General features: G+C 48.5%; 1 protein-coding gene across 1 annotated transcript in view; it reads right to left on the bottom strand.

The window, feature by feature from the left end:
* The window catches only part of ABCA13 (ATP binding cassette subfamily A member 13), a 396,309-nt gene that overhangs the window by 38,452 nt on the left and 343,962 nt on the right, over positions 1 to 13,895 (bottom strand). The window contains exons 56-57 of the mRNA XM_019450998.2: positions 6,981 to 7,131; positions 1,135 to 1,269 (exon numbers count right to left, since the gene is read on the bottom strand). Coding sequence (XP_019306543.2) covers positions 1,135 to 1,269; positions 6,981 to 7,131 — 286 coding nt within the window. The remainder of the gene's footprint in view (positions 1 to 1,134; positions 1,270 to 6,980; positions 7,132 to 13,895) is intronic.

The following is a 13,895-nucleotide window of genomic DNA, read 5'->3' as shown; positions in this document are numbered from 1 at the left end:
AGAAAGAAAGAAAGAAAGAAAGAAAGAAAGAAAGAAAGAAAGAAAGAAAGAAAGAAAAAGAAAAAGTCCTCCAGAAGACACCTCATTACCTAATGAGGGCCACTTTTCCAATGCGGGCCTCTTGAATCCCATTTCCATTTAATGAACAAGAACAGAAAGAAGAAAAGAATTTGTTACCCACACGTTTTGAACGCTCTCAGACTCTGTACAAGTGGGAAACCATGAGATACACATCAGTGATTCATACCCTGTCTATGGCACCCAAACAGTGGCTTTTATGTACTTCCTGTTTGAAGGATATTACTTCTAGCTAACTTTGAAATGCAAGACAATTGCCTTTATTTCTTGATCCCCCCCACCACGAATTCATGCTTTCATCTAGCCAAGCTAGAATAACTCCAGGTCCCAGATTACAGACAGCCTTGTCTCAAAGCCACTGCGTACAGGCTCCACAGTCTTGCTGAACAACCTGCTGTCCCCTCCACATCCATCCTGCCCCCGATGCCCACCATCAAGATTCACCACGGATTCATGTCACTGCAGCTGGGACAATCACATATCTGCAGGTAGAAAAACACTCAAAAACAACACACTAGATGGCAAACATATATTGGTTTTCAGATTATAGGTGAATCCTGATACCATTCTAAAATACTGCTTTTAGGGGCGCCTGGGTGGCTCAGTCGGTTGAGCGTCCGACTTCGGCTCAGGCCATGATCTCACAGTTCGTGGATTTGAGCCCCGCGTCAGGGTCTGTGCTGACAGTTCGGAACCTGGAGCTGATTCCAATTCTGTGTCTCCCTCTCTGTCACTCCCTTGCTCGCGCTCTGTCTCTCTCAAAAATAAATGTTAAAAAAAAATTTTTTTTAATAAAATACTGCTTTTAATGGTAAATATTTATTGAACCTTCAATTAGGTCAGTAACAGGGACTCTATCAAAAGACATTTTTTTTTTCTGTAAAATCCCAATGCTTTTTTAGATTCTGTTTGGGAAACGTTGCCTTAGGGCAAAAGAGCATATTAGTGCAGACAACCAACACTGCCGATTTGAATTTCTTTCCCAGAGGGGCTCTGAGAAGTTAAAAGCATCTTATCTGAAGATCCCCGCAGACCACTGGGATCTCCCCTACTCACCAGTAAAAGCAGGTCGGGTCTGCCCAGCAAAGCCAAGGCCGTAGACAGCTTCCGCTTGGTCCCCCCACTGTAGGTGGCCACCGGCTTGTCCACGTGGGCTTCCAGGTGTAAACGCCTCACCAGGTCCCCGGCGACCTGCAAACGAGGCACTGTCCGTGAACGCATCCCTGTTGGCCCAGGGCACCCTGCCCACCCGGCCGGGCTCTCAGCCCTGAGTGCCCTCCCCTCCTCCTGCTGCCCCTGCCCACCTCCCACACACACCTCCCTTCACCTCCCCAGGCTGGCAGAGAAGGAGCGGGTGGGGGTGGGGGCTCTGCTGGGGCGCCTGGGGGGCATCGCAGCCTTGGCCAGAGCACGCGGGGCTGGGGCGCCGGGGAGCAGAGAGGGTCAGAAGTACAGGGCCCCGATGCACAGCCACACACAGGCGAGCGGAAACCAAGACTGAGGAGGAAGTGAGGGAATAAACCAGACAGGGGGGTGGGCAGGACGGGACTTTGAGGGAGCAGAGAATTGAGAAGGGAGTTTTCACTAGTCACAGGGGCAAGAAATGCCTCCTTCCATCCTTGGAGCTGCCGGAGACGGCCCTGCGGGAGGTTGGCAAGGGGAGGGCATGATTCTCAGTGGACACTGCTGGAAGCTGCATGAGGCCAGAAGACGCGACCGTGCGCCACCCCCTGCCCCGTCCCCCACAGGAGAGGGTTCCCACCGGAGCACGAGCACGAGCACGCAGCAGGCTCACGGCCTCCTCCCTTCCCCTCCCCGCCCCACCCGCACCTGCCGCGCTGCTCGCGCCCCTTGCCCTCCGCGGGGTGCCGTGTGCGTACAGCCCTTCCGCTCCGACGCCTGCCAGAATTTGGGCGCGCTACATTTTGTGTTTTCGGTTCCATCCACGGGGCGGCTGCTTCCTCTGGGGGCTGGGACTGAGCAACCACTGGACTTCTAGCCCCACGCAGTTTAAAAATTTGACAAATGTGGGGGCGCCGGGGTGGCTCCGGGGGGTGAAGCGTCGGACTCTTGATTTTGGCTCAGGTCGTGATCTCACGGTCATGGGTTCAAGTCGCACATCAGGCTGTGCACTGAGCAAGGAGGCTGCTTGGGATTCTCCGTCTCCCCCCCCCACCCCCCAATCGCACTGTCTCTCTGTCTCTCTCAAAATAAGTAAACTTATTTTTTTTTTTTTAACTTGACAAATGTGTTCTACCTAACTCTGGCGACCACAGAGCCATGAACGCACTACGACAGTTTCGCTTGCTTATGTACCACCATATAACCAAACTGGCCAAGATCATATCTTCATTCAAATCTAGGAGATGTGGGGAAAACTCTGTGTCCTCAACAACTGATGAAACATAGGATAAACTAAATAAAAGTAAAAAATAAAATAACTAAATCAAATACATTTTTGAATAAATGATATGAACTACCAAATGTTATTTTTTTAATAAGTGCATAAAAGTTGGGATAATAATAATAATAGTGTCAGTGATGAAATATTGAGAATGTCTAAAAATACTGGCACAGGAGCACCTGGATGGCTCAGTCAGTGAAGCATCAGACGTCGGCTCAGGTCATGATCTCGCGGTTCGTGGGTTCGAGCCTCATATCAGGCTCTGTGCTAACAGCTCAGAGCCTGGAGCCTGCTTCGGATTCTGTGTCTCCCTCTCTCTCTGCCCCTTCCCCACTCGTGCTCTGTCTGTCTGTCTCTCTCTCTCAAAAATGAAGTAAACATTAAAAAACATTTTTTTAAATATTGGGACAACATTGATGCCTCCCAAGGAAACCCCCCACATAAACCACTCCACAGCTTTATTTGTGCAGCCGCACAATAACACCAAAAGAAATAAGAATGTCGAGGACTGGTCTAGTTAACACTGTAAGTCAAGGGAATGCAGAGAATTTCTGAATGAGCCCGTCTAACTACGATGGCTTATTTTTCTGGAACCAGGAAACGTAGGTCCCGTTTTTCCAAGCTCACGAAGGCTAAACACTGCAGCTGACAGATCCCGGATGGCAGGGCCAGGGAAGAGTCCAGAAGACATAGAACAAATACATTGGTTCAATCCCGGGATGCCCTAGGAATTGTGGTCAGCAAAATACCATGTCAACCCCAAAATGTATTGAGCTTAAGGATTCTCTCTGCTATTATGTATTGCTCTCGCATAGTGTTCTTTTTTTTTTAAGTTTATTTATTTGTGGGGGTGGGGGTGGGGGGAAGAACACAAGCAGAGGAGGGGCAGAAAGAGAGAAGGAGAGAGAGAATTCCAAGCAGGCTCCCCACTGTCAGTGCAGAGGCCGACGTGGGGCTGGGTCTCACGAACCGTGAGCTCATGAGCTGAGCCAAAATCAAGAGCTGGACGCTTAACCGACTGAGCCCCCCAGGGGCCCCTCTCCCATAAAGTTCTAAGTTGTACTCCATTTAAGTCCAGAGTGTGCGATTCATTCATCCCATATGCCCGGTGCGTGATCGTGACGCACACTTAGTACATCTTTGTAAGGATCATCTAACCCAAAATAAACCGCCCGGAGGTCCACATATGTATTAGTTCGCTTACAAGCAAAATTCTTTCCTCTACCACACTGACGGCCAAATCAAAGTTTCCTGTGACAGTAAAGATCAAACTAAGAAGGAAAAAGGGGCCCAGGATTTAGGACAGAAAGCCTTTCTTCCAACCCCACCCCCTGACTTTCCTCCAGGTCCCCCTTCCTCTTGCCGTAACTTCTAGCTCCCTCTAGGAAAACTGTGTGCGAGTGGAAGAAACTTCCAGGATAAAAGGCGTGTCATGGAGCAAACAGTAGGTGGTGAGACACAGCGGGGGGCTCCCGATAGGACCTGCGGGTGGTGTCACAGCACCGCGGCGAAGGGCTCTCTGCCCCTTCTGTCCCAAACTACGAAACCCCAGGCCTCATCCCCATCAGCACCGGGGTTTGGCAGTTTGGGTATCACAATAACCCTTAAATTATCATCCCCGTTTGTCTAGCATGCCAGAACATGTCACCCCTGTCTCCTGGATCCTTTTGCTATAACCCGATGTATTTTTTAAACATCAGGTTCATTGAATTCAGGTTCAAATATGATCCCTGTCCAAAAAAAACCTAAGAAGTGTGTGGACAATGGGGAGAAACTGAAAACCGTCACACCAAGCCTCAATTTGAGCCAAATGAAGACAGCCTCTCTTTCCCATCTAATGGAACTTCTGGAAGTTTGCAGGGGGAGGAAGGGGGACTATACGCAGAAGATCCAAGAGTGAGCTATATGTGAGCTGGGACCCTGGGATGCAGACCAGCCTGGGTGCCGAGGCGGGGCGGGGGGGGGGAGGGGGGAGGCAGGGGTGGGAGGGGTGCAGTGGGCTCTCAGGAGGGGCTTCCCGCAGGCACAAGGGGGCCTCTGGAATCACAGTGGACACAACTGTGGCTGCCCAGGTTACCGTGAAGGTGGACGTCAGCCTGGGGGAGAGAACCGAGGTGAGCGGCAGACAGGCCAGGAAAAGATCAACACCCCGGCTGGGAGTCCGGGAGGTGAGGACCCCCCTGGGGGCAGCTCCAACCCTGAGGGAGATGTGTAAAGGAAGCCCCTTGGGCTAAGGGGCCACAAGGTCACTCCACACAATTGCCACTTCCTTAGCTAGCAAGGGGCATAGAAAGGAAAACCCAGCCATTCAGGGAACAAGAAATTCCGTCATCTTCGACAAGCAGCCGGCATGTTACTCAGCATCAGGATAGCGTCTTAATCAGGAACCCGTACTCTGGGGGCACCCGGGGGGCTCTGTCAGTTGAGCATCTGACTCTTTTTTTTTTTAATTTTTTTTCTTCATTTATTTTTGAGAGAGAGAGAGAGATAGAGACAGAGAGTGAGGAGAGGAGGGGCAGAGAGAGAGGGAGACACAGCATCCGAAGCAGGATCCAGGCTCGGAGCTGTCAGCACAGAGCCCCACGCGGGGCTCAAACCCACAAACCGTGAGATCATGACCTGAGCCGAAGTCGGACGCTCAACCGACTGACTCTTGATTTTGGCTCAGGTCATGATCTCAAGGCTCATGAGTTCGAGCCCTCTGTGCTGACAGTGGGGAGCCTGCTGGGGATTCTCTCTTTCCCTCTGCCCCTCCCTCTTTCAAAATAAATAAACAAACTTAAAAAAAATGAAAAACAAAAGGACACTTACTCTGGAGCTGGTTTCTATGATTTCAAAAGAAAACCCCTCCCCATTGTAGCCATTCTAGCTGAGGCGGGTCTCGGCTACCTGCCTCTCGGCTTCCCCATTTGCAACCTTTCTACCTCATATGGCTGCTGTGAAATACTTAAAATAAATACTGAAGTGTTGGCTAAAAGTCTTGTTTTCTGTTATTTAACAATAATCCCTCTGGTCACCTGGTGACAGGTGCGTTAGAACGGGGATGCTTGCTCTAGATTTCCCGCATTTCTAAAGTCTATAGGAGAGGGAAGGTTGCCATAAAGGGAGCCACGTCCTCCGGGAACATGTGCTGACGTCTTGGAAAGCTCGGGGCAAGCAGCAATCCTCTCTCGCGGTTTCGGGAAGGAAGCGAAGACAGTTCCTCATCGGCCACCGTTACGATAACTTCTCTCTGTGGAGGGGGCTCAGGAAGAGGAGTCTGGAAGACCGCCGACACTCAGGAGGGAATCGCCCCACATGACGGGCAGCACCAGGCCTCACTCTATTGGCAAGAACTTTTCCAAGCGTGCATTTCCCCCAGGACGGCAAAGGGGCCAGCTTGTGGCGTTCGCCAAGCATCTACCTCTTCAATCAAACACGAACCCGGGGGAGCTGACAGAGACAAACGCCTTTTAAAGACTGAGCTCTGATGAGTCCCGGACCTCAACAGTTGTACAGATGAGCGGGCCGCCAGGGGCGGCCCGTCGTCCTTGCTTCCTGACGGTGGCAGGTGGGTGAAGGGACCCGGGTCCTCGAGGACCAGGAGGGCTTCTGCTTTACTTGCTCTTAACTTACAGAGCATCGGTAAGAGAAGAAGGCTGAAGAAGATGACAGAACAGCGCTCGAGTGAATTTTCATGGACCAGGGAAGGTGAGGCTGTTAGTTTTGTCTCCTGTGAATTCTGGGACGCTCCCTCCCTGCAGAATCATGTCGCAAATGCACCGCAAAAGCCACTTACTTCTGCTCCTTGTTCAGAATCCGGGAATGCAAGGAGCATTCCAGAATCCCTGCAAGGGGCAGGAAAAGGAAAACTGCGCCTCAAGCACCTGCCGTTCCAGCGGCTTCTGCCTGGCACGTCCTCTGAGCTGTCGATCAAGGCTGTCAGCTCGGCTTGGCTGACCACTGCACAGAGGCCTCCTGCGTTCTCGGGGCTGCGTCCACCCCCTCCTCCCACAGAGACGGAGGAAGGGGGTGATCTGCAGTCTCTGGCACTTCTCCATCCTCTGGAGCCCACCCGGGAAGGAGTCAGGCTGGCAGTTGTCAGCCCGCTCACCAGGAAGTCCTCCTCCTGACGTCCCAGTCCCCCCCACCCCACTGGCCTTCTTTCTGTACAGTCTGCACCCTTCTCTGTAAGCCCCGGCAGCGGGTCTATGAGCTCTGTTCCCGAATGAAAACAACAGTCCAGGAAACTTGAAAGGCACTTAGAGAGGAGACAAAGTTGCAAATGATGTCACCCTTAACCCCAAGTGACTTCTGCACTCAGATCTCTATTTTCAATACGTAACTGAAAACAACACAGCCATCATGACTGCGTTTCCTTCCGTGTCATCAGATTGGAAACATCTTTCAGGTACGTTTATCATTTATCTATCGGGTCAGAGAGCTGTGCTGGGACCAGAGGTGTTAGCCGAGCATAGCTCAGCGGGAAGCTTTCCTGGAAAACCTCAGGGAGACTTACCTGAGAAATGCAGGAGTTGGGAACCCCGCGGAGGGTACAGTAATAACAGAGGTGTTCCCATCCAGTCAGGAACTCGTCCAGGGCGTCCTGCTGCGGACAGTAGCCCATGCGAACACCTGCGGCGCCCGCCAAAGACAGATCCACGGTCTCTCTGCAACGAGAAACAGCAGCACAGTCCAGAAAATTCGGCTCCCCAGACACACATCCTCCAGTTCTCCAACCTGGTTCATCAAAGAGAAGCTCACTGCAGTTCATACAATGCAACTAATCAATTTAGCATAAATGGTTCAATGAATGAGTAGCAACCCACGTGTCCAGGCGTGGGTCTGAGGCCATGACTGCTTTTTATGTTAAAAAAAAAAATAATACAGAAAGCACAGAGCTCTGTAGGAGGCATACGGCATGCTTAATAAATGGCCATCATAACAATTATTTCCCCACCAAAGCAATTTATGAGAATTCCTAATGGATTGGGGGCGCCTGTGTGGCTCAGTTGGTTAAGCGTCCGACTTTGGCTCAGGTCATGATCTCGAGGTTCGTGAGTTCAAGCCCCGTGTCGGGCTCTGTGCTGACAGCTCAGAGCCTGGAGCCTGCTTCCGATTCTGTGTCTCCCTCCCTCTCTTCCCCCCCCCTGCTTGTGCGCTCTCTCTCTCTCTCTAGGTCCAAAATAAATAAACATTAAAAAATTTAAAAAAAAAAACAATTGCTAATGAATCAATGGCTAAACTATCATTCAGATTCAGGTTTTTAAAAAGTACATTTTTAGCATAGCCTATCCATCTCTCATTGAACATACGAGAAAATACTGCAAATGAAAACCCGGGGTCCCAGAGGAAACTCTATACCCACAAATCGGTCACTCCTCATTCCACTGTCCCCCCAGCCCCTGGCTTTTCGTTCCTGTGGATTTGCCTGGTGGGTAGTTTATAAAACTGAACCATGCAATATATGACTTTCGCATGAAGCTTCAGAGGCTCACCCACGTTACAGCACAAATCTGTACTTCATTCTACTTCCTTTTACTGGTAGAAATGCACACAGCAGTTATTAAAAGAAAAAAAAATCACCACCACCCTTTTATGGCTGCTAAAATGGAAGCCCGCGTGTCACTGCGGGCCCGGAGTTCACTAAAGGGCCAGTTCCAATAACTCCACCTTACGCTTGTCAGTCTACCATTTTTCTCATTCTGTGACCATTAGGTGGAAAGATAGAAGAACCATACAAAAAAGGAAGAGGAGAAAAAATAAGATTACAACATAAAAGGAAGAGGGAGGGAATTTTTTTCTAATTTATAGAGTTGCAATTTTGTTTTTTTAACGTTTATGTTTTGAGAGAGAGATAGATCACGAGTGGGTGGAGGCAGAGAGAGAGGGAGACACAGAATCCGAAAGAGGCCCCAAGCTCTGAGCTGTCAGCACAGAGCCCGACGCGGGGCTCAAACCCATGGACCGTGAGATCATGACCTGAGCCGAAGTCGGACGCTTAACTGACTGAGCCACCCAGGCGCCCCTATTCCATTGTTTAGATGCACCCCAGTTGGTTTATTCATTCACTTACTGAAGCGTACCTCTGTTGCTTCCAAATTTTGACAACTATTGATAACACTACTGTAAGCATTAGCCTACAGGGTTTTTGGGTTGTTTGGTTTTTTGTGTGTGTGTGTGCACATAAGTTCTCAAATCATCTCAATAAATACCTAGGAGGAGGATTGCTTCAGGCTATCGTAAGACTATGCTTTAGGTTTGCGAGAAACTCACAAACCGTCCTGGGTAGTGGCTGTACCACGAGCATTTCCAATATAGCTTCACTTCATCCCCAGCTTCTGGCACTGACAGAGTCTAGGATTTCTGGCACTCTAATAGACGTGTATATATTGCTTAAATTTGAAATTCCCCAGTGACATGTGACACTGCACGTCTCTTCATGTGCCATCTGTATCTTTAGCGAGGTATCCATTCACACCTTTTGACCATATTCTAATCGGGTTGTTTATTTTTCTATTGTTGGGTTCTTTGTATCTTTTGGATACAAGTCTTGTATCAGATGCGTGCTTTGCAAATATTCTCTGCCCATCTGGGATTTGTGTTTTCATGCCCTTAGAAGTGTTCTGCCCTGAGCAGATTTTGTTTTTATTTTAATGGAGTCCAATTTAGTCTTTGAGTCATGCGTTAATTAGAAGTGCGCTGTTTAATCCCTGAATATCTGGGGATTTTCCAGCTGCCTTTCTGTTATTTCTAGCTTAATGCTAATGTCATCCGAGAAAGCATTTTGCATGACTTGTACTGTCACATTTCTAAGGAGCCCCGAACGTGGTCCATCTTGATGAACCATCCATGTGAGCCCAAACAGACCGCATACACTGCTGTTGTTGCACAACGTATTCTATAGATGTCTTCGGACCCAGCTGACTAATGTGCCCGTTAGTTCAACTGTATCCTGACTCATTTTCTGCCTGATGGACCTGTCAGTCCCTCAAAGGGGAGCACTGATGTCCCCCACTTCTCTGGGTCCACCGCCCCGTCCTCGCAGATTCTGACACGCCGGGGTGGGGCTTACACACATCCGGGTCTGGAGAACTGACTCCTTTATCATTATGCAATATCCCACTTTATTCCTAACAACTTCTTTTTGCCCTTTGTCTTGCTCTGAAATTCATGGGGACACTCCAGCTTTCTATGCATTCATGTCAGCACAGCGTATCTTTCTTTTCCCAGTTGCCTTTAATCCATCCGGGTCTTTACATTTAAAGTGGATTCTTTTAGAAAACGTATAGTTGGGTCTTGTCTCTTCATCCACTCTGGTAGTTTCTATCAATTGGTGCGTTTACACCAGTACATTTACAGTGACGTTTGACACACTTGGATTATAGTAACAATTTTCTATTTGTTCTCCTTGTTTCTCACTCTTTTTCTTCCTTATCTGCTTTTAGTTGAACATTGTATACGACTTCATTTTCTCTCCTTTCCTGGACTATGTTGTATTTCTTTTTAAAAATTTGTATTGGTTGTTCTGTGGTTCACGAGATACATTTATAACTGTTTCAAGTCCCCTTGCAAATAAAAATGACCTGGGAGTACCTATTTTTTCTTTTGAAAGAGAGAGAGAGGAGTGGAGGGAGAGGGGCAGAGGGAGAAAGAGAGACAATCTTAAGAAGGTTCCATCCTCAGCACAGAGCCCAACAAGGGGCTCAATCCCACAACCCCGGGATCATGACTCGAGCTGAAATGAAGAGTCGAACACTCAACCCACGGAGCGACTGGGGTGCCCCAGTGGAAGCATCTTAGAGCAGAGAATTCCCAATTCCCCCTTCCATTCCCAATTGGATTTCCACCATTCATGTCACTCAGCCATAGGCCACAATCACCAGATACAAAGTTGCTGTTATTGTTTTAAACAAACTATTTAAAATCAATGAAGAAATAATAAATGAAGAATAATAAATAGGAAAGATTTTTTACCTTCAATTACTCCTTCTCTAATGTTCGTCCTTTCTTTATGTAAATCTGACTTTCCAACCTATATTATTTTCCTTCTTTCAACATTTCTTTTTTAATTTCTTTTTAATGTTTATTTTTGAGAGATAGAGCGCGTATGTGCATGAGTGGGGGAGGGGCAGAGAGAGAGGGAGAGGGAGGGGGAGAGAGAGAAAGAGAGAGAGAGGAAGACACAGAATCCAAAACAAGTTCCAGGCTCTGAGCTGTCAGCACAGAGCCCGATGTGGGGCCTGAACTAGGAATGGTGAGATCATGACCTGAGCTGAAGTCAGCCATTCAACCAACTGAGCCACCCAGGTGCCCCATTTCTCTCAACATTTCTTGCAAGACAGTTCTGCTGGCAACAAATTCATTTTGTGTTGATGTCTCCTTCACTTTTGAAAGATCATTTCACAGGGTTCAGAATTCTAGGGCGTGGTAATTTTTCTCTGAATGCTTTAAACACTCCACTCCCTGCCTTCTTTCTCCCATGGCTTCTGGTAAGTCTGTAGGTAAGGTATCTGTCCCCCATGCCAGCCTCCTTCGAGAATTTGTCTTTGAATGTCTACAGCTTGGATATCACATGATCACGTGTCGATTTTTCGGTATTTGTCTTCTTTGGTGGTTTGTGGACTTCCGGATTCATCACTTCGGGAGTTGTCACACATTTTGAAAACCAGTGCCGTCATTATTCAGCTATTTCTTCTGTCCCTTTCTCTTTTGGACTCCTTCTGGGGATACCATTGGGCACACAGGCCATGTGTCGTCCCTGTCACGATCCCCGACAGTTCGTTCCACCTTTTCATTCCTGTTTTCTCTCTGCACTTCAGTTTTCAAAGTATCTGGTAACCCGTTCACAGGTTCAATGCTTCCTTCCTCAGTGGCATCCAGCTAATGCTGAGCCCGTCTCATGTTTGTTGTCATCCTGCCCTCTACAGTTTTCCTTTTTACTGACAGCACCCCTACTCTTCCAGTGTCCATCTCCCTGCTGACAGTGCCCATTTCTTCTCACATGTTGTCTACTGTCCCCATTAGAGTCCTTAGCACATCAGTCAGAGTTATTATAAACTCCCATTGTGATACTTCACGACCTGCCACGGCTGGGTCTGGTTTTAATGTCATTTTTGTCTCTATGGAACATGTGTTTTGTCTTTCAGCTTGTCTTGTAATTTCTTTTCTTTTGTAATTTTTTTTAATATTTATTCATTTTTTAAGAGACAGAGAAAGAGCATGTGCGGGGGGGGTGGGGGGGCGAGGGGGGGGACACAAAATCCGAAGCAGGCTCCAGGCTCCGAGATGTCAGCATAGAGCCCAATGTGGGGCTCGAACTCATGAACTGTGAGATCATGACCTGAGCCAAAGTCTAAGGCTTAACCCGCTGAGCCATCCAGGCACCCTGTGTCTTGTAATGTATGGTGGAGAGTTGGACATTATTTATTAGATAAAAAGAAATTTAGAGGCATCTGGATGGCTCAGTAGGTTAAGCGTCCGATTCTTGATTTCGGCTCAGGTCATGATCTCGCGGTTCATGAGTCCGAGCCCCACATGGACTCTGTGCTGACAGCACACAGCCTGCTTGGGATTCTGTCTCTCCATCTCTCGCTGCCCCTCCCCTGCACTCGTGCTGTCTCTCTCTCTCTCTGTCAAAAATAAATAAATAAACATTTTAAAAAATTAAAAGTAGAATTACTATTTGATCTATGAATTCCACTACTGCTAATCATCCAAAAAAAATGAAAGCACTAATTCCAAACGATGTATAAAGCCCATGTTTACTGCAGCATTATTTACAACAGACAAGATATGGAAGCAGCCCAAGTGTCCATCCACAGGGGAACATGTGGAATATACACACAACGGAATATTGCTCAACCATAAAAAAGAATGAATTCTTGCCATCTGCAGCAACGTGGATCGGATCAGAGAATATAATGCCAAGTGAAAGAAGTCAGCCAGAGAAAGACAAATACCACATGATTTCACTCAGATGTCGAGTTGAAGAAACAAAAGAAGTGAACGCACAAAAAAGACAAAAAGACAGACTCTTAAATACAGAGAACAAACGAGTGGTTGCCGGAGGGGAGGTGGTAGGGAGGTAGGGTATGAAATCGACAGATGGGGGGTAAAGAGTGCCCTTGTCTTTACGAGCACTGAGAATTATATACAGTTATTGAATTATTCTACTGTACACCTGAAGCTAATATAACATCATGTGTTAATTAGATTTGAATTAAAAAAAAATAAGCAAAACAAATGATCAGGCTTTCGTGGGTCAGGGTTTCAGTCTTTTTCAGGCCACGAGTTTTGCTCATGGGCTTCTTCAGGGGGGTGCCGTCTGATGGATTCGCTTCCCCTTCTGCCCGCTGGGGGTAGGAGCCCTCCGCCACCAAGCTCCCTGGGAGTCTGTGCTCCATCACACGTTCACTCCACAAGCAAAGACACAAAGCCCAGACCTCATGGATATGGGACCTTGTCTCGAGGAGGCATGTCTACAGCAGAGGAGGGGACAGCAGAGAGAACAAAGAGGACAAGACAGCTGGACGCTTGCTGGGCTTGCAGTGAGCTGAGCCGGCTTCACCGGCATGGCCAAGTGTCCTGGTTTACAAAGGGCGAGAAGTGTCACGAACTGAGAAACGCCTCCATTCAGGCGAAGTGGGACAGGGGGTCACCCTCACTCATCCAAAGGAGATGTGGATGGGACGCTCTGGGTGAGATCGATCCAAAGGGTAGGACCTCTGTGGGCACAGAGAAGAGGAAGAGAGGAGGAGGCAGGCAGAGGGGCAGACACATGAGACAACAGCATGGTGAGAGAGGAGGGTCCATGTCAAGGAGTAGTAGGAGAAGAAGCACAAACTTCGGGCTTAGTTGTGCAACAGACGCACAAAGGGGAGAAATTCTGATGCCTGCTACAACATGGATCAGACTTGAGGACACTCTGCTCAGTGAGATGAACGTATCACAAAAAGGCAAATACCGTACAATTTCATTTATATGATGTGAGTAAGGAGTCCAAACCACAGGGAGAGAGAATGGCGATAGCCACCCAGCGGGGACAGAAGGGATCCGCGTGTGGCTGAACGGGTATAGAGTTTCAGGGCTCTGAGACCGAAGGGCCCCTGGGAACGGCCGCGCCAAGTGGATATGCCGGCTTCCCTCGTTTCACTGCACTTCGCAGATACTGTGCTTTTTACAAACGGAAGGTTTGTGGCAGCCCAGTGTCGGGCAAGACTCTCCGTGCCCTGTCTCTCTGTGGCACGTTTCGGTAATTCTCATGATACTTCAAACTTCTGCATTATTATTATAATTGTTATGGCTGTGGCGCCTGGGTGGCTCAGTCGGGTGAGTGTCTTGACTTCGGCTCAGGCCATGATCCCAGGGTCATGTGATAGGGCCCTGTGTCAGTCTCTGCACTGAGTGGGGAGGCTGCCTGGGAGTCTCTCTC

The sequence above is a fragment of the Panthera pardus genome, unplaced genomic scaffold (genome assembly GCF_024362965.1).
Source record: "Panthera pardus isolate Hobbes unplaced genomic scaffold, ASM2436296v1 HiC_scaffold_8, whole genome shotgun sequence".
Taxonomy (NCBI): Eukaryota; Metazoa; Chordata; class Mammalia; order Carnivora; family Felidae; genus Panthera; species Panthera pardus.
Note: the sequence above shows the minus strand (reverse complement) of the source record. Positions and strands in the feature narration are given on the sequence as shown.